This window comes from Panthera leo, chromosome D3 (assembly GCF_018350215.1).
Source record: "Panthera leo isolate Ple1 chromosome D3, P.leo_Ple1_pat1.1, whole genome shotgun sequence".
NCBI classification, from domain to species: Eukaryota; Metazoa; Chordata; class Mammalia; order Carnivora; family Felidae; genus Panthera; species Panthera leo.
This window is the reverse complement of record NC_056690.1, coordinates 17,745,544-17,766,045: the sequence shown is the minus strand read 5'-3', so window position 1 is coordinate 17,766,045 and position 20,502 is coordinate 17,745,544. Positions and strand designations below refer to the sequence as shown.

Genomic DNA, 20,502 nt, shown 5'->3' with positions numbered 1-20,502 from the left:
CTCCAGGGAGATGTCCTTGAACCCCCCAGGCTGGGCTGGGGGTCCCTCCTGCCATGTACATCCATGTGTGCGTATGTGTATGCACACACAGGACCCTATACATCCCTCTACTGTGGAACCCGCTGCATCACGTTGCAGTGACTGTCCTGTGTCTGTCTGACCCCCTGGAATGTAATGTCGCTCGGAGGCAGGAACCGTGTCTGTTTCATTTCTGGATTCCCAGGATTTAGCACTGCCCAGGCACAGCGAATACTCGTTCATCGAAATGGAATTAACGGAATCTCCTCTTGGGAGTGTTCGTTGGCACCCACCTTTTCTGTGGTGACAACTTTACATTCATTCCTTTTTTTTCTTTTTCTAGAATTGTCATCACGTCCGCTAGACAAACCACAGTGCGCTCAGCCATCACCATACAGAGCTGAGGGTTGATATCCATGTCCAAGTAGTTCATTTCATTTCAGCCAGTTCGATCAATGTGGGACTCTTTCCAGGGCCTATGTTTTAGGCTCTGATTCTCTGATTTCGTGCAAGATGTAGCGTCGGAAATACTAAAATCCTACCAGTTAAGTAACCTTCTGTGTTCTCATCTGGAAGAGGAGTGTCAGAATGCCTGCCTGGTCTCCCTCGAAGAGTTTCTTGAAGATCAAGTGACTGACGTTAGTCAGAATGCTTTGTCCACAGCAGAGCTGATCACAGGGCTGGTCTTTCTGTTAATTGTTATTTCATATCGTGACGCGGGGCCGCCTTTCGAAAGCCAGGACGCTGTCACTGAACGTATTTGGTAGAAGACGGGCACGTGCATTTCTTTGTCACTTGTTTGGCTGCTTCCAAGGAGGGTATTCTTTTCTTTGACCTGGCGTGACCTCCCCTCATGGCACTGAGTCATGTTACTCTCCTGAGAGGACCATGCATTTTTATTTGTGTTATTTTTTACCAGCAGAAAACATTTATCATGTACCTGCAGTGTGTAAGGTACTATTAGCAATCCTGTGTGGGAAGGCCCTCTTCTCTGTGTTTTCTGTTACTGTTAAAGTCCAGGGTTCTGACTCTGCATCAGAAGTACTCCTGGAACTTTTAATTTATTTTATTTTATTTTATTTTTTAATTTTTTGAAAATGTCTATATTTATTTTGGAAAAGGAGAGAGAGAGTGCATGCACACAAGCAAGCGGGGGAGAGGCAGAGAGAGAGGGACAGAGGATCCAAAGCAGGCTGCACGCTGACAACAGAGAACCCGATGCAGGGCTTGAGCCCATGAACGGTGAGATCGTGACCCAAGCCCAAGTCAGACGCTCAATCAACTGAGCCACCCAGGCGCCCCCTGTCCCGGAACTTTTTTGAAAAGCAGATGCCTGGACTTACGGCAGACATTTCGAGTGAGAATCGACTGAGGCTGGACCCGGGCATGACTGTGTTTTGGAAGTTCTGTAGGTTGTTCAGATGTGTAGCCAGAGTTGGAAACCAGGGGCAGTAGCATAATATGGCTGTGATGTGGGGTTTCTATCCCTCCTATTTCCGTTTTTCAAGGAGTTATTCCGACTGGCTTAGCACACACCCGGACCACCCACACAAACACCTGCTCCTTAAAAAGGAGTGTTATCTCTGCCTTTATCGACATTAGGGCAGGCTTGGCTTTACGTCGTACTCCTCAGTCTGCGAATATTTGGCCATTTGAATGAATGAACAGAGCCCTGTAAGTGACCAGCAGAACAAACATACAGTAGAACAGGAATTAGAACCCTGAAATATGGATCGCCAGACCAGTGCATTTTCTGTTCTTTAACCCCCACGTGCCCCAGCATCACTAAGGGGGTTGGTTAAAAATGAGATTGTCCCCGGAGGCTTGAGGAGTACTTGAGGAGTTTGTCTGGCTACCTTCACTCGTCGTTTGAAAAAGGTGACGCGTGCCCTGCAGAGCTCTGGGAGCCACGCACACGTGGTGGCGCTCAGCCAATGACAGTACTATTGATAAGAAGCCTGCGCTGAAAGCCGCTTCTCGACCGGCGGGGCTGTGCTGCCCGCAGAGCTCCTTGTCCGGATTCCCATTCAGCCCACAAGGACCGGGCACTGTGTCCCACCCCACAGCCGGGCGATGGTGGGTGGCAGCAGGCAGGGTGATTGCAGTGGTCCCCCTTGGCCTTCTGCTTGCTTCCAGGCCCGGTAGGAGAGCTCTGGCCCTGAGTCTCCTCCTGGACCCCATTTCCCTGAATTATACCTTCTGTCCGTTTCCTTTGCACAAAGCTTTCACCTGCTGGGAAGAATTGCTACGGACCAGATCTTGACCTCTGTGATGTGTGCTTTAGCGGAACCAAAGCCGCCAGGGCAGAGGTGATATCAGGGTAATGGCTCTGATTCTCACTCAGAACTGGCGGGCGACCACGGGCACCACAGGACTTACGACTGTGGGCTTGGGGTCTAGTCCCAACTCGTAAAGATGTCATGCCCCTGGGCAGGCCGTAGTTTCCTCCACTGCAGCATAATTGTGTGTGTCCCATTTAATTCTCTCATGACGATTAATTTATCCTCTGGGAGCCAGGGGAAGCTTCCAGACAAGGCCTCCCCAGGAGTGTTCCAAAGCACCAGTTAGGGGCTCCCCTCTCCCTCTTCGAACACCAGCAGGACCCCTGTCTTTGGACGCTTATCCCCTTCTGCCCTGCAGTGTGGCTATTCGTGTCCTTAATTTATTTCACGGGCCAAAAGAAGTGCTAAACACACAGAGCCCGCTGGCTCCTGCGGGCGGGTTTCGGGTTTCGGGGTCCCGTGCCAGGCCCTTGGGGACCTGGGCCTGCTTTACCTCTGCAGCCCTGCCCTGGGCACCGGGCCTGCGGTTCTCTGAGCAACGCCCGTGTGTGCACACGGGGTTCCCTCTACCTGGATGCTCCCCTCTCAGCCCTCTGTTTGCCTCCTCAGGCAGCAGTTAGCGTGACTGAAGAATTTTCAGAATGTAAGACGCCGTGACCACACGGACTGACTGTGGCGGCTGCCCACGGGTCACCGTTGGGTGAATGGGTGGCGATGTGACAGAAACAGGAGTCCCTCAGCCTGTCGATTTCAAGCAGAGGGGGGTCCTCACTGCTCTGGATTTGTTACTTGGCGGCCAGCTGTTTCCCCTCACAATTCCCAACACACACCCTGCGGCTTGTTCCTAAGGCCTACAAAAGCCGTAGGAGGAAAGTGATTACAGGAACTTCAGCTGTTTTGCGCTCTCTGAATGGCCCTCTTTCATCAGGATATGCAGGGACAAGGGCCTTTTTAAACCCAAATATCAGGGGAAGACAAGAGTCCCACAAGAGCCATCTGCCCCCTGGGTGGGAACATCATCCAGACGAGAACTCCTGCCCAAGGACTCCTGGCCCCTTCCTTCCCTCTCTCCTTTCTCTGGAGGGAGTGCGAGGCAGGAGCTGGAGGCAGTCGAAGATGTGAACCAGGCTATCATGAACCTTTTTTATTTCACTGACTTCTGCGTCTCCCTTCAGCGGGCTCACACCCTCCGCTCTTCAGAGGCTTCCAGCCCAAATTAGTACGTATCACCACCTGATCTCTTCCTACCACGTATCAGTTTCGGGGTGACACTGGCTGTTCATGCTGTGAGGGCTGGGGTTTTTCGAGGAGCATTGTTTGAGGCTTTTGTCTGTCCTTAGTGCCTTGGAGAAAACTAATCCTGCGTGTCCTTAGTGCCTTGGAGAAAACTAATCCTGCATCGTCTCCTGAAACAGGCAGTTAACCAGTGTTTGAGAACATATTTATTTGTACTGTGGGAGATAAAAGCATCGGGGTGGGGGGTGGGCAGGGAGGGCCAGGGCTGAACTTGCTTTTAATCTCCCATCAGGATTTGTCTTAAAGTGATGGAGAACACTTCAGTTTTATTTGTCGCCGTCTGACCTCTCTGGAACTTCACTTATACTTTCTAGGACACTGGCATTTTGGGGGAGAGGATTGGTTTTTCTGTAGCTGTGATGGTGTTTTGTGGGTCTGCACTTACTCCGAGAACCCACTAAAGTAGGTGTGCCATCCCCCAAATGAAATTCTGTTCACTTTTTTTTTTTTTGAGAGAGAGGGGGCGGGGGAGGGACAGAAAGAGGGGGACAGAGGATCGGAAGCGGACCCTGTGCCGACAGCAGCGAGCCAGATGTGGGGCTCAAACTCGCAAGCTGTGAGATCATGACCCGAGCTGAAGTCAGACACTCAACCGACTGAGCCACCCAGGCGCCCCTCTAAAATGAATTTCTTTTTTTTCCTTGTTTTTTAAGTTTTTATTATTATTATTATTATTTATTTTTGAGAAAGAGAGAGCAAGCGAGGGAGGGGCAGAGAGAGGGAGACAGAATCCCAAGCAGGCTCTGCACGGTCAGTGCACAGCCCGATGTGGGGCTCGAACTCACGAACCGGGAAATCATGACCTGAGCTAGAACCCAGAGCCACCCAGGTCCCCCTCCAAAATGAGTTTCTTAAAGGACACCCCCAGTGCTGTGCCTTTAGGCTCACAAATCACTTCTGGGTATTAGAAGCCTGGCACAGAGAACCTGACATAGCCCTGGCAGTGGGAAATAGTGTTCTCATCAGCCACCCAGAGGGCACGTGAGGCTCAGGGCCTGGAGTGAGCTCAGAGCAAAAGACAGGAAACAGAGTCGCAGAGAATATCTGCATTTTGTTTCCATAAATCCTGTGACTGCCCATGCTCCACAGCCTCTCGGCCCCAGAAGTCATCTTCTGCGGTTACCCTCCTGCCGCCTCTGTCTACTGTCTCCCCAGTCGTCTCACAGGCCTGGGATAGATAATGTGCTTTGTGGACTTCCCCGCCGCTTTAAATCTTGCTCTTTACGGTAAATGCCTGCGCCTGATTGCCCTGAGGATGGAGGCAGTGTTCCAAGGGCCCCCATCCACACAGGCCCCTGACTTCATTCGGAGATGGGAGGCTGATTCTTTATCTGTCCCAGGTACACTGAAGAACCACCGGCCTTGTAAGCAATCACAATCACGGGATAAAACCAGCCTGTTCTTTTGCATTGTTCCCTTTTTTTTCCCCCAAAGGAAATGTAAGGGAATCCCAGGGGAATTTTTGCCCATGATTTCCAAGGCAAAGGTCACTGTTAATGGCTGGCTGTTTCCAGAGTGTTAAGGCTTATGGTCAGTATGGATATTTTTTTTCTTTTCCTTTTTTTTTTTTTTTAATTGATGAACAAAAAATGGTTGATGTTGCTTTGCTTTGTGAAGATTTTCCCTGGCTCCTTCCGTGAACCGATGGTTGTTTTGTAAGTTCCGTGGGCAGCCCTTTCAAGTTTTGATGAGAATAAGTAGTAAGTGATCTGTGTTGAAACAGATCTGTCTGAATAGTTCTGAAAATAAGGTTGGAAAATTTTCAAGGAGAGGGTGACAAGTTTTAGGAGTAGGGGAGTGTTGGGCCATTCCACAACCAGCCGAAGTTAAGAGCTTGGGTTTGAAATTGGCCAGATAGGCACTGAAGAGCTTTTTGCCTCCCTTGGTGAGACTGAACTAAGGAAAGGATGCTCCTCGTTTCTTTCAGTATTTTTTTTTTTTAAGATTTTATTTTTAAATAATCTCTTTGCCTAGGGGTGCCTGGGTGGCTCGGTCTGTTAAGCGTCCGACTTCGGCTCAGGTCATGATCTCACGGTCTGTGAGTTTGAGCCCCGTGTCGGGCTCTGTGCTTACAGCTCAGAGCCTGGAGCCTGTTTCAGATTCTGTGTCTCCCTCTCTCTCTGCCCCTCCCCTGTTCACACGCTGTCTCCCTCTGTCTCAAAAATAAATAAGCGTTAAAAAAATTTTTTTTAATTAAAAAAAATAATAATAATCTCTTTGCCTAACCTGGGGTTTGAACTTACAACCCCGAGATCAAGAGTCCCGTGCTCTACCTACTGAGTCAGCCAGGCATCCCCTTCTTTCAGTGTTTATAATCCTGGGCTCCCCAGCTCTTGAAACTGGCAGCACAGATATACAGCTGATAGAGTGGAAAGGGTAGCTTGGCAACACTCTTGAGGACAGTAAGTGGAGAGAAGTTACTCGGATGTAAAGGAACGGTATTATGAAATCTGCAAAACCGGTTGTCAGTTACTCCACGGCCCCACTCAGCCTTATCGCTTGGTATTTGAGCAGTCGCTATTTTTAGCGTGAGAATTCAACCAGCAAAAGTCACAGATTTTATTGTGGACTTCATATTATGGAAGATCACTGTCTTCCTGATTCCAGGAGCCGCTGAGTTCCATGTGGTGAGTTTTCTTAGCACCTAGTATATTAGACCTAGTCGAATTTTTTATTCCAGGGTTTAGAACATTTAACTACTTCCATGAGACATCTGGGGTGAAGGTGATCTTGTTGTTTTTTTTCCTGTTTAGGAAAACGTTCCTAGATTTCTGTCAGGAATCGATCAGCTTTCTGTTAAGACACACACACACACACACACACACACACACAGTGCTGCTTTTTCTTAGAGTTTCCTTTTAAGTCATTTATATGTTAATTGTTGCTCAAGAGAGAATTAATGATTTTTACAGTTCCCTAAACTGAAATGTGATCTTTCACAAAATTAATAGAAATAAAGTGCTTTTCCATTGTAATGTGTGGTACGTGTCTTCTATTACTCTGAAAATCAAATAAAAAATAATCATTCAAAAACATTAATATTTGCTCAGTACAGAAAATTCAGAGGATACTAAGAAATAAAAAGAAGGTAATCGTAGGTGATCCACCCTCCACCCCCCTCCCCACAAAAAAAACAGTTAATAATTTTGGTGTATTTTATGGGTAATTTTTAGCATTAATGGTATTTTTTAACAATTGGTAGTAACTAGTAGTTCATACAGTCTAAAGGTTTTTTTCTGATAGCCGCCAAATCGCAAAGATGAAATTTTAAAAATTCAAATTGTAACTTTTTGAGTTGTATGTTGAATGTAAGTGTTAGTGCTGGTTAAAATAGCAAAGACCAAGGATTCACTGCTGAGAGATTCATGGTGTGAATTGGAGGTTTTCTACAGCAGTAGGGACACAGTCACCCTGACTAAGTTAAATCACAGGTCACTAGCCACCCACTTGCGAACAAATGGTGAAAGTATAATTTCCTCTTCTTTATATTCAGTCAAGGGAGGGCACCAAGACCAGTGAAGTTGCCTTAAGTCAGGGAGTCACAAACAAAGATTGCACAGCAAGACCGGGAAAAATTCACAGAGGGAACCGCCCCCTCTCAATCAGAGAGTTGGTCTCTGTTTTTAGAAGATTTTGTGTTACGGGGAGCTGGTTCGCCGTATCCTGCAGGAAGGGGGCGCTCCGCCGTGCAAGAGCCCAAAGAACCTTGGGCCTTTTAGCAGAAGCATGATTTCATCACATAGACTCTCAGCAGCAGGCTTGTAGCCAAGGTTGGAAAGAGCGCCGTGTGAAATGGTCATAAAAGTGGTTTCGTCCCCTGTGCATCGTACACGCCGTTCGTCCACACGACAGCTTTTCCTCCGCTGCATGTCTTTGCCCATTTTCCTCTCTGAACTCTAGCCTGACTGTGCTCTGCTTTTATTCTTCCCAGCTTAAGTGAGAGCTTTTTCATGGTGAAAGGAGCGGCCCTCTTCTTACAACAGGGAAACAGCCCTCAAAGCCAGCGAAGTCTTCAGCATCCCCACAAGCATGCAGGTAAATTGAGGTTCTTACATTGGAACTTACTTTCTGTGCAATGGAGGAACCTTCCATCACGGTGGTGAGCCCTTGGCTGGCTTTCAAGGCCAGAGAAATAGCGGAACGCAGGCTTATGACGCCTGCTGCATGGGAGAAGCTCTTTTCTTGAGCGGGCAGGCCAGGCATGTTTTCCAGGTGGCTCTGGGAGCCAGTGACCCTTTGACCGTGCATTTCTACGGAAGCAGTAAGGCAGTCGTCAGCGTTCCATCTGGATGCAAAGATTTCCCACTCCCAGTTTATCAGTTAACTGCAGATTTCAAGTTGCAGTAGGACTTTTTAACAAGGGCACCAGTGCGTGTGATAGCCAGATGTTGTCCCCTTGGAAATAACCGCCTTGGGATGCTGTGTACCTACTTGAAGGACTCTGGTCATTTCCCCGAGCATTTGGAAAGCTTTCATTTGGAGGATTTCTTTATGAGTCTTTGGAAGGCACTGGGGGGTGAGAAGACTTTATTACTGAACAGTGGATTTGGTTTTTGAAAGTAGACAGGAAGTGATAAAGTGGGGATCAAACCCAGTATTCATTTAGGTGCAACAGCATACGAAAAAGAAACGCTTATATGGCAATAAGACCGGTTTTCTTAGGTGACTTAACTCTGAAACCGAAGGCGGTTTAAAAGAGGAATCAGAAACCTCCGCATACAAGTGAATCTTTGTGACGGGTCCACGGCCTCTTTGGGCGCTTCTCGGACGGGCAGCGCACGCCTCAATGCCATCTGCAAAGGCCTCGAAAGCAGCCAGCAGCTGCAGCCAGTTTTCTTGTCTCTGTGATCCTTTTGTCTCCGACCTCGAGTCCTCCAGCCTCATTTTGGATCCAAGCGCTTCAGTTCGAATTTCGTGTCTTACGGTTGACAGAAACAGCAAGGCCCAGTCAGTACTTTCCCCGTACGGATATGCGGAATCAAGATTTGAGTCTGTTTCAAGCTCAGAAAATAGTCGTCCTGCACAAGGAGGCAGTATGGTTTGGGGCAAGAATACGTGTCTTGGAGCCAGATAGACCTGGCTTCTGATCCTAGTTGTACAACTTACTGAGCAGTCACGGTCGACTCCTGACCCTCAGTTGCCTGATCTTTACAACGGGCCTCAAATACCGGTAACTCACACAGGATGGAATGTGAAATGTATGCGTGTAACATACTTCCCTCCCTGTGGGTGCTCTGTGTCTGGTAGCTGTGATTGTCACGACCGCGGTAGCAAGGACAGTCACCCTGCAAACAGAACCCTCTTTCTTGAACCTGCTCACGGTTCTGCCCTGTCGGGAATTTAACCGTTGTTCGTGTCTTAACACCTACAACAGAGCGAATGCTCCCGCTTTGTTCACTCTTCATATAAAATGTCTCCATCCTCTGATTCAAACAGTGTTTCCGTACTGTGTGCAAGCTTGGGGAAGGAGGTGCAAAGCCACATAAAAACCCCAAGTCCGGCTGGTTCCTGCATCTCTGGAGCGTACAGGAGAGTAGAAAGAAAGCCACAGGCTTGGTGGCTCTTCTGCCCCCGAGGTCTGGAATGACCGATGTGCTCAGGAAGGTAGAGGGACCATGACTGTCTCAGTAAACGACCCTGGGGCAGGCACAGACTGGACTTGACGTTGATTCCTGTTTTTCTAGAATTACTGTCAAGTGCCCTGGAAGACCCACAATCCCATCAGCAATCACGCAGAGCGGAGTACAAATGATGGTTCATTTTGCCCGTGCAAAGGTCATTCCGGTCGTGTCAGCCGGTCCCCAGTCTGAGGCACTTGCGAGGGGCCTATACTTGAGGCTTATGTTCTCTGATCTTTTTGCAAGTGCTGAGTGAACACTTCAGCGTATAGAGACAGTGTGTGGAAGGCAGACCACGGCTGGGAGTTCTGTCGGTCAGCAAGTCCACATCTCCACAGGCAGGTCCCGCTGAAAGGAGCCTATCTATGTGGAAAATGCCCCTTTCATTTAGGCACACGTCAGACAAAGGGGCTTGTTTTTGCTTTCCTCTGTGTGCTGTGACTCAGAGCGGGTGGTGCTGGGGTGCAGGCGAGCCCAGAACCAGCTGAGGTGGTTGCGTGCCGTTGGGGCGCGGGGGCCACGCCAGGCAGGGGTGCTGTTGTAGAGGGAGGGGGATGAGGAGCACATTGTCCTCTTGTAATGTGACCTGTCACCTGCCAGTCAACCCTTAGGAAAGCAGTGCCTGTGTGGGGTGTTTGACACAGTGCAGTCCTGTAACAGGGAGAGCAGACGAAGGGGGCAAGCTTCTAATGACCTGAGTCCTCCCTGAGGAAGGAAGTACGATTCGGACATCATATGTTTCAACCTGCCCTACAATGTGAAAGATGCTTCTGCCAAAGAAACGAATCCAGTGGGGGCGCCTGGGTGGCTCAGTTTGTTGAGCGTCCGGCTTCGGCTCAGGTCACGATCTCACCGTTTGTGAGTTCGAGCCCCGCGTCGGGCTCTGTGCTGACAGCTCAGAGCCTGGAGCCTGTTTCAGATTCTGTGTCTCCCTCTCTCTCTGCTCCTCCCCTGCTCATGCTCTGTCTCTCTCAAAAATAAAATAAAACGTTAAAAAAAAAATTTAAAAAAAAAAAAAAAAGAAACAAATCCAGTGTATTGATCCTTCTCGGATTCTGGTTGTGCCCTACAGGTTAATTTCTTTTTAAAGGTAACTCTGTTTCTCAGGATGTTGCACAAATCAGAATTAATACAGATCTGTGAGTTACTCGTCCTTTCTGGTAGATCAGCATCTTTGCAGATGAGCCTTTCCTTCAGAAAGAAACATTAACAGAAATGTACCAGCTGGGGAGAGAGCTGTGTCAGCGTCCCACTTACTACTCACTGATTATGAACCTCAGTTAGGGGCCCTGGGCCTGGAACACACGGCTTGTTTTCAGCTGTGTTGATCCTCTGTGTCTGTGGAGACTCTGCGGAGACTCCCCGGCTCTGAGGGTCTTCGCTGCCTCCGCTCCAGCCCGGAGGCACCACCTGGGCCCTGGGCTGCTCGGAGAAGCTGGAAACTCTGGATCACTGCCTTTATAAAGTAATAACGCTTTATTGGATTCAGTTGTAGAGTGAGTGATGCGTATACCAACTGCTGCGAAAACGGGTGCCAGCCTCAGGCCACAGGCAGCCGCTAGTAGCCTCCATAACCTTTAATAATGATCGCTGAAATCGCCTGGGTGATCATCACTGAGCCAGGGGGCGAAAACAACATTGAGTGTAATGATCAGAAGGAGGCCCAAGACCAGAGCCCAGATGTGCAAGCACTTGGCAGTGGAGACGAAGGCCTGGGCCCCCCACTCACTCACCTGCCATCCTCTGGTCCCCAGACTTCAGGGAGTAGGAGAATGACACAAAAGCCAGACGGCACAGGGACCAGACGGTGTGGTCGGGCACGGAGGTCTTGCTGTGGATGTTGATCATTGTGGTCGTCACGGGGGCGTAGCTCTGGGGCGCCCCGCGGGCAGCCACCTCGTGCTCCTCCTTGAGCATCTCATAGGTTGGGGGGATGCCAGTGTGGGCACCAGGGAAGAAGGGCTGGGAACAGCTGTCAAGGACAGAACTTTTAGCAAGAGAAGAGACAGTGACGGTGCTCGTTGTCAATTCACGTTGTCTTTCTGGACACCCCACAAGTACCTGCTGTCTGTAGTCACCTGACTTGCTTCCTCTCCAGGTTGTACAAGGAGTCTCTGTCTTATGGAAAACGCAGGAGAGTATTAAACAGGAAAAATGACCTCCAGACCTTTCTCTTTCACACCAACTCTTAGCAAATCCCCTGCCCCAGCCCTGTCTGTAGTTCCTGCTCCCTCATCCTGCACAGGAACGTTTGTTTGAACTTGCTGACATCTTTCTTTCTTTCTCTTTCTCTCTTTATTTCAAGAGTAGGGGAGGGGCAGAGAGAAAGGGAGAGAGAATCCCAAACAGACTCTGCACGGTCGGTGCTGAGCCCAAGTCGGGGCTCAAACCCACGAACCCTGAGATCATAACCTGAGCCAAAGTCAGACGTTTAACCGACTGAGCCACCCAGTCGCCCCTGAACTTGATAACATTTCCCCTCTAGGCTTGTCGGTATCTTTTTACATCTTGTATTTAAAAAGCCCGTATTGCAAGCATTTTAGAATATAAAAGCAACTTCTAAAAACATGGCAGTCAGCTAGATCTCCCCACCCTCATCGAGCAACATTCAGGAATGGAGTAAGAGAAATTGAGCCTCTTAGTCTTTGGGACGGTTCCGTGTGGTGTAGGTGGAGGGATTTTGACTTCTCCGTCTCCTCCCAGGCCCTTAACATCATCAGCGTCTTGCAGGTTTCTGCCTAGAAGGTGGGCGGGCGGCCTTTTACAACTTTCTTTGTTGGGCCAACAGGTGACCTGCCCCAACATCTGCAAATAATGATCAACCTCCTGCGTTGTGAAGATCGGATCAAGCTGGTAAGAAGAAACGAGAGTGGCAAGTTTTAATTTTTAATCGTGCGATTTGGTAGGGAATTACTCACGAGCAGTGGGAGGCGGGGCATTTCTGTGTTGCAGCAAATTCTTCCCCCCATATTTCGCAAAAGCCCAAGCCAGGTTTGCTCACCATCACCCACACCGTCCGGAGAAAGGATGTACTAGGTGTTGGGGTCAGTCTGTGCTGGGTTGAGATTTTCAGTCTCTGGACTTTTATCTGTTCACCCATTTGAGCGACTTTGAGGGATTTCCTCCGAGCCAAGCACTGTCCCTCGTGCAAGGGTATGAACAAGACGTGAGGATTAAGAATCTCATCTCGATTCCTGAACTCACAGGGGGAAAGGTAGAACACAAAAGTCCTTGGTGTTGATTTGGTGACGGAAGGGGCCACCATCCGGAAAGGCAGGCCAGTGAGAGCGTCTTTGCCCGTCTAGGCCGTGCGCTTGGAGAGCGCCTGGGCGGAGCGGGTCCGGTACATGGTGGTGGTAGACAGCAGCGGGCGCCAGGACACGGAGGAGAGCATCTTGCTGGGAGTCGACTTTTCCAGTAAGGAGAGGTGAGTCTGGTGGGTGCTGCTTCCCTCCTGCGGTGGGGGGACAAGGGCTGCTGCCGGAGAAAGGCGTCCGTGGTCCTGTATCCATGGAGATGATGGTGGGGTGTGTGATGGGCAGTGGGCGGTGGGGGTGACCAGGCACGTGGAACCGTAGACCACACCATTCAGCTCTTGTGTGCCGGGCACTGTGCTAGATCCAGCCTCCGCTCTCAGCTCTGGGTCTAAGGAACATTACACTGGGCTTAGAGGTTTACCACCGGCTACTATCCGGGTACTGTAGGAGAGAGCACCTTAGCCAGGAAGGCTTCCTGAAGGAGGTGGCAGCTGTGGTGAGCACCCAGGGACAAGCAGGAGCCAGCCCAGTGAGGCAGGGAGGGTGCCCTCCAGAGGGTCCCATGTTGAAGTGCGGGAGTGAAAGGCGGCATATCGAGCACCTCACCCTGTATCACTATCCCGAGAGGAATCCCAAGTCCTTGTTGACGGGTCCTTGGTCAGAAGCTTGTAGAGAGGTTTGGAGTCTCCCAATACCCGGAGGCCAGGTTAGTCGTATCATCAGAGACCCTGTTATGCGTGTGCGATGAGTGTCAACGGCTCTTCTCGCATCTAGGATAAATGAGTATGTGTGAGATCGTTGTAGAACCTGGGTTTGTGAGAACTGGACTAAGATGGGTTCCCGCTATTCATTTTCAGTCTTCTCACCCACCAAGGAAAGTGCGTGCGTTCTCCTGTGTATGAGGCAGTGGGCCAGATGCGTGAAGAAACAGCCGTACACAGTTCCCCACCCCAGCAAGTCGAGAAGTTTAGCGAGGAAGGAGCCATAACCAGAAAGCAGGGTGGTGGGCTCAGTGACAGAGCGATGCTTTGGGTGGGGGGGGCTGTGGAAACACAGGAGAGGGGTGGGGTCGGAGGGGGCAAGCCAGAGGCCTTCCGCGGCCTCCGATGGCGAACCAGGTCTTCAAGGGCAGGCGGGCAGCAGGGCCGGTTCAGGGGTCGGGGCGAAGCAGGGGCGCGTTTGAAGCGCGTTGAAGGCAGATTCGATGGGAGGAAGGGAAAAGCCACAGAAGCAGTGAACGGTGTGGCAGCTGTGCGGTCACATCTTGTTCCCTGAGAGAGCTGCCGTTAGAGTGACCAGGACCCTGTCGCTTGTTAACAAGTACACGAATGGAGACGGAGGGCGTTTTCTTCTATGACCTTCTTCCCGGTACGTGATAGCACCAGGAGAAAGTTCTGTGTGGCACACTTTGGGAGAGAAGTGTGAGCTGGCGTCTGTGGCCTTGGGCTGGTTGGGAAGTCTGGATCTGGAAGCAGGTGCAGCCTGACGGGTCTTAGGAGCTGAGCTGGGGGGAGCCCCCTTGAAGACCAGACGGCTCGGTACTTCTGAGCCCCAGACAGGTGCTCTCGGAAGCAGGCTGCGCTCTGTGTTGTGGGCCATTGTTGGCAAGGTGGTGAAGCAAAGAGACGTTTCGTGTCCAATGGTTTTGTGGTTATCATTCTTTATTTGAGAGAGAGAGATAGAGAGAGAGAGAGATGGGGAGAGAGGCAGAGAGAGAGGGAGACACAGCATCCAAAGCAGGCTCCAGGCTCTGAGCTGTCAGTGCAGAGCCCGACATGGGGCTCGAACTCACAACCTGTGAGATCGTGACCTGGGCCGAAGTCGGGCACTTAACCGACTGAGCCCCCCAGGCGCCCCGGTGTTGCAGTTACATTTACTCCTCCAGCGATGATAATGCCCGCCTTTCCGAGTTCCTTCCGGGGCTTCCCTCACCATGTGTCATCCATTCCAGTAACGCTCTCCGGCCCTGAGCCGGAACCTGCCTCCCTGTGGAATGTGCCCCTCATCCCTGCCCAGACCTCTGGAGTTGCCAGGTCTGCCCCTCCTGCCAGCCAGCTCTGTTGCTTCCGTGGGGGAGCACAGTGCAGTTGCCACAACACGTCCTCAGCGTCTCCTCGAACCGTTAAACTGCCCCGTGGGGTAGGTCGCCCCGATTCATGTTTTACAAGTGAGGAATCCAGCTCATGAGGTTGGCGTGGTTACCCCAAGGCCATCCTCCTGGCGGGAGCAGGGCCTCAGAATTGGGACTTTTGCTGCAGACCTGCAGTGTAGACCCCACACTTCGATAGGCCGCAGCCCTCCTCCACACCCTGTTGTTGGTGAGTTCGTTCATAGACTCAACCGCATCTGTATTTGTTAGCACTTGGCGTGTGCACAGCGCCCTGCCGGGTGCCGGAGCCACATCAGTGAGAGAGCCCCGGCCTCTGCTCTCCGACCACGCAGCCTGGAGGCCGTGACCGTAGCATTGGACACGTACGCACGCCCTTCCACGTCATCCTTGGCGGCTGGAGTAGACAGGCCTGCCCGAGGCCGGTGCGGGGGCCTCGCGGCCGGGGAGGTGGGTCGGGTGGCTGCAGAGGGTGAGCAGGCGGTCAGAGGGGGACGGGCACCGAGTGGGCCTTCCTGTGGTCGGGCCTGAGCAGCCGCCCCGCGCACGCCCAGGTGTGTGGAGGCGGGGCCTGGAAACTGGGCGTTTTTCTGCAGCTTCCACGCTGACAGAGCACCAGGCACTTTTACTCGATCCTGGCTTGAAAGCAAAGCCCTGGTCCTTACCGGAGCTTTTGGCCCTGCCGAAAGCATGATACGCCTGTTTTTTTTTTTTAAATCCCTGACTTGAGATTATGCTTCCTTATTGTTTTAAAAAAACAAAAAAAGAGCGAGAGATGGGTGTTGCCCACAAGGGGCACCTACAGGGGGTTCCCGGGGGGTTGGTGCGGGTGCAGTGTTAGAGGGGAGAACACGTGGTAGTGACCGGCCCTGCCAGCTCCCGAATGCTCTTTCAGAGCCATCCATGTGCCCCCTCGGGAGAGCGGAGCGGCCACCCGCAGGTTCCGTCATGCACGATGTTTTGTCTGGGACCCGGGGCACTTGGAGTGCCGTGGGGGCGCCCGGCCATGCTGCCCTTGTTGGTCTCACGCAGTTCGTGAAGGACTTCCATGGTTCCCTTGAGTTCCTCCCGCACTGGCCCAGCTGGCTCCTCTGTTCCTGCTATGCCGGGCCCCGGGGACTTGACACCGCCTTCTCGGGCAGCTGCCCCCGCCCACTCTATCCTTCAAGGTCATTCTTCCTCTAAGACCCCACTTCCCGTGTATGCAAGTGCACAGGCCCTCCTTTGCTATAGAAATTTGACTGTCCGTCCCTGTAAGACTGGGAACTCACAGAATAGCAGATCGGGGCATGTTAAGGAATTTGCAGAGTTTTTACGGTCGTGTCACGGTCCCTGCTCGTGCTCTTGACTGTAGGGCAAGAGCCTGAGTGCAAGTGCTCCATGGACCTGGCCCCGCACACACAGCACTCACTAGGCTCTTCCCCGTCTCTGTGATTTGGAGAGGCCAGCTTAGATGCTGCCCTTGCTTCGACTCCAGGCCTGGCCACGTGCTCCCAGGGCCCCCTCTACCCTGGGCTTTCCGCATATCGGTTTGGGACTGCGAGGGGCCAGTCTGCACCAATACAGCCAAGTAGCTCCTGGGCTATCCGGGACTGGGCGTAAATTGTATTTTGCAGCTCTACAAAGGAAATATAATTAGCCGATCAAGTACGGGTAGGAGTGCAGGGCTGGGGCCTGAGAATTTGCCTAACACAAAAGGCTTAGTCTAATTTGACACGAAGGGCTGGAAACTGCCTTCCCCGAAGACAGAGAAGTAAAGGGTGGAAAAGGGGCCCACACGGTCCCCAGTGCTCCAGGGAAGAGGGGTCTCAGGGAGCTCAGAGCTCCCCGTCTGCAGTCACATGAGCATCATGTCACTCCCAGGCGGTGACTAAGTGGAGGCAGAGGCGAGCATTCTAGATCCCTGGAGGTCGTCGGAGTTGGCCTTGGCAGCAACGGCGGTCTGTCACGAGCAGACTCTTTTGTAAACGCCTGAAGAATTTTCATAATAATCCAAGGGGACCCTCTGATAAAGCCCTTTCTTTCCCTCTGTGTTTTTCAGTGGCGCCTGTCTCCAAAGTCATTAAGTGTCATTTCACTGGTAGGGTGAGCAAAACAAAAGCAGATTAAGCTAGGTTTTAAAGCGCAGCTGTACAAAGGTACAGAAACAGAGGCCCGGAAATGAGCTCCAGTAATGGTGTTGGCACCCTCCCCACCCCCGCCACCCTCGGACAGGAGGCCCGGCTGGCTGCCACCACTCGCCTGCGTCCCCTGGAGTGCGTGTGGCCTTGTGCCAGGAGTGTGCCAGCCACTGGCGGCCTCACCCCTGCGGCAGCATGGGCGTGAGGTCAACTGCTTGCTCTCTGTCTCCCTGAGAGCCACAGCTGAGACCTGGTGTTTGGTCAGAGTCCCCTGTGACCACCTCCAAGTAGAGGTCACTGGTGACCCCCTCTGGTGAGGGCCCATCCCAGGCCCCGTCTTCTAGAATCCAGTGGCAAGCAGTCCGTACGCGGACGGCCCGAGAGCTTCTCCCAGATACACATACGGTAGCCAGACCCAGGTCAGGTGGTGGTTTCCCCCTGCCAGCTGGCCAGGCGGGGTGAAGACAGAGAGGGAAGACCATGCTTGGGCAGGTGGATCCTAACTCCAAGGCATCTGCTCTTTCCTCTCGAGTAGTAAAAGCTGTACCATCGGGATGGTTCTCCGGCTGTGGAGCGACACGAAAATCCACCTCGACGGAGATGGGTAAGGAGATCTCTTTAATTCTTCCACTGTGGACTTTGAAACACCAAGCTACTTTGGGCGTTGTTGGGTGATCATCCACAGGGTCACATGTGTGATGTGCTCATTACATCGGGAGAAACAGCATGCCCCTTAGTGAGCCACACAAGGAAGGGGACGTTTTGGCGTTGCATAAGGGCATTTGGGTCACAAAGTAGCAACGGAAGGGTATTTACAGGAGGTCCGCTGCGTGTGAAGTTCAAGAGCAGCAGGCAGCTGATATTCATACGTTTACCTTGATGTGTTAGATGAATACTCAGTACGTGCCCTCCAGGTGGAGCTGGTCTCTGTACGTTCGTAGTTGGAAAGGACACAGCAGGAACCTGTGGTCTGTGGGGGTGCCGGGAAAGACAGACAGACAGCTGGCAGGCGGAGCAGCATTTCAGGTGCCTCTCTGGGGGGCTGCAGAGGAGGAACCCTTCCATTTGGCCTGGGCAGGTAAACAAGAGACGAAGAGCCATCCGGGTCCCACATACATTTGCTTCCAAGGGAAATACGCGGGTTCTGCCGTGAGTGGAAAGGAGCGGAGTAGAAGTTTATCCCTCCACTGAGATTCCAACGGTAAAAGTTACCTTGCCTCATAGTTAGCATTCGGGGAGAAAAAGTAAAATGTGACTTTTTGGGGGGGGCGGGGCAAAAGGTAGGATTATGGTTCTACTTTTTTTCCTTCTTAACATTTTGCCTTCCGTGAAGATATTTCCCATGCAATTGCAAAAGTAACGGACGGCACATGTGGGGCGGGAAGTAGCCGCGGTGGGCTGCTGGGATGGTGGCAGGAACGTGAACGAGGTGGCGTCAGATGGCATCGTTGCCCTTGCCAGGGTTTGTGTTTTTGACAGACCTCACGTAGCTGGGTTGGAAGCAAACGTTCGTCTTGTTTTTCTTTTTCTTCTTCTTTGTTCCTACTGTTGCCCTCATTGGATGCAGTGGGCTGGTAGTCCCTTATCAGGAAGCACAAGACGCACTTGTCCTCAGGGTGTCCGTACGAGCTGCCGTCTCGCTGTGGGTGCAGGGTCCAGTATCTCACCACGGTTCCGTTCTTTTCTGTTTGTCTTTCTCAGTGGGTTCAGCGTCAGCACAGCGGGACGGATGCACGTCTTCAAGCCCGTGTCTGTCCAGGCCATGTGGTAAGTGTGGTTTTAGAGAATTACATCGCCTTTGAAATTTTTTTTCTTTTTTTTTAGCTGCCAGCATGAATCGAAAGACCCCCTTCGATTTTAAGGCTCATTTAGGTGTGTGCGTGCGTGTGTGTGTGTGTGGCACAAAATGTGCATAACATAAAATGCACCATTTTAAGCATGCAATTCAATGTACATCCGTGATGTGCAAACATAACCATCCATTTCTGGAGCTTTTCCTTCATCCCAAACAGAAAGTCTGTGCCCATTAAACACTCATGCCCTCTCTCCCCAGGCCCTAGTACCCTCTATTCTACGTCCTGTCTCTATGACTCTGCCTATCCCAGGTCCCTCCTACAAGTGGAATCATACACTCTTTGTCCTTTTGTCTCTGGTTTATTTCACTTAAAATGTTGACGAGGTTCGTCCATACTGTAGAAAAAAAAAAAAAATTTTTTTTTTAAGGTCATTTATTTTAAGAGAGCAGGCACACGAGCAGGGAGGGCCAGAGAGAGAGGGAATCCTGAGCGGGCTCTGCGATGTCACCTCAGATCCCAACATCGGGGCTCGAACCCACGAACAGTGAGATGATGGCCTGAGCTGAAATCAAGAGTCAGATGCTCAACCAACTGAGCCACCCAGGTGCCCCCGTGTCCGAATCCTTTTTAAGGCTGAATATTATTCCCGTCTGTGGTTAGACACAATTTTTCTGTTTATCCTTTCATCTATTGATGGGCATTTGGGTTATTTCCACCTTTTGGCTACTGGCGAAGTATCTGTTTGAGTCCCTGCTTTCATTTCTTTTGAGTATGTGCCTAGAAGTGGGATTTCTAGATCACGTTAATGCTGTGTTTAACTTTTTAAGGAACCAAAACCGTTTTCCACAGCGACTGCACCATTTTGCATCCCCCCTGAGCCGTGCACGAGGGTCCCAGTTCCTCCACGTCCTCTCCAGTGCCCCGTTATTTTATTTTATTTTTTCATGATGGCCCGCTCAAGGGGTGTGAAGTGGTATCTCATTATGGCTCTGATTTATATTTGCCTAATTAATTACTACTGAGCATCTTTTCGTAGGCTTATTGGCCATTTGGGCATTCTTTGGAGAAATGTCTATTCAGGCCCTTTAGCCGGTTAGGAATGGGGTTGTCTTTTTGCCGTTCTGGCTGTCCAAATGTCATTCCAGCACAGATTAGCTTGTCCTTCGGGCCTGGCACACACTCGGTTTGTGCCATCCAGGGAACGGCACTCTGCCAGGCAGCGGGCATCTGGGAGGGCATACAACAGAACACAATTCCTGTCCTCGTGGGGTTTAAAGTCTATTGAGGGAGGTGGCCGTAGCACAGACAGAGTCCCGTGTTGTGCCAGGGAGTGCTGGGAGCGTTTTCTCACAGGGGCCTCTTCTGCCCTGGGACGCAGGGTGCAGGGCCTCGCGCACGCTCAGCCTGGAGCATGACGTAGCCGTGGGTAAAGTCTGCACCGGGTGAAACGGGTCGTGTCCAGCGCTTCTCCCAGCCCAGCACAGGCATCTGAGAGCCTTCCTCATGGGCGGGGGGGGCGGTTATTGCACAAACCACTTGTGCAGCAGACTCAACAAACACACAGTGCCTGTCTCCAGTACTCTGGAAAAGACTCAGGAGAAAGCCGGTGGGGCCTGAGGAGAAGGGTTCTGCCCCAGTGTTTCAGGGTCATTACTTTTTTCCTCTGGGCCAGCAAGAGTTACCCAGAATTCTCCCATGGGCCACAAATCGATATGGTGCTTCGTTTTTACCTCGTCCCTTACTCTACGCCACCCCCGATTCAGGATCATTCTGGGGAAAATCACAAAATCCTAATTTTCTCCATGTCCTGGATATTCCTGGTGCCCCTGGATCGTTTCTTGTCTCTTTCTCTACAGGCAAGTACAAAATAGGCCCCCATGTTTTTCCAGAACTTAAGGAACAAAACTAAATGTAGCAAATGTGCGGCTCCAGCCCGTCTCCTCAGGCAGCCTGGAGACGGCACGGGCGTGTCTGGGAAGCGTGCCCCAGACGGCGGTGGCTTCTGTGC

The 20,502-nt window shown here is 51.4% G+C and overlaps 1 protein-coding gene across 4 annotated transcripts in view; it reads left to right on the top strand.

Annotated features, from left to right (window-relative positions):
* SSH1 (slingshot protein phosphatase 1) overlaps positions 1-20,502 on the top strand; it is a 63,195-nt gene that overhangs the window by 21,327 nt on the left and 21,366 nt on the right. The window contains exons 3-7 of one of the 4 annotated variants that reach the window (XM_042909549.1): positions 7,528-7,631; positions 12,003-12,067; positions 12,520-12,641; positions 17,234-17,302; positions 18,400-18,465. In XM_042909549.1, the coding sequence (XP_042765483.1) occupies positions 7,528-7,631; positions 12,003-12,067; positions 12,520-12,641; positions 17,234-17,302; positions 18,400-18,465 (426 nt within the window). Of the gene's footprint in view, positions 1-7,527; positions 7,632-12,002; positions 12,087-12,519; positions 12,642-17,233; positions 17,303-17,778; positions 17,900-18,399; positions 18,466-20,502 lie in introns of those variants that run through there. The other 3 variants (XM_042909550.1, XM_042909551.1, XM_042909552.1) reach the window with 3 other exon arrangements.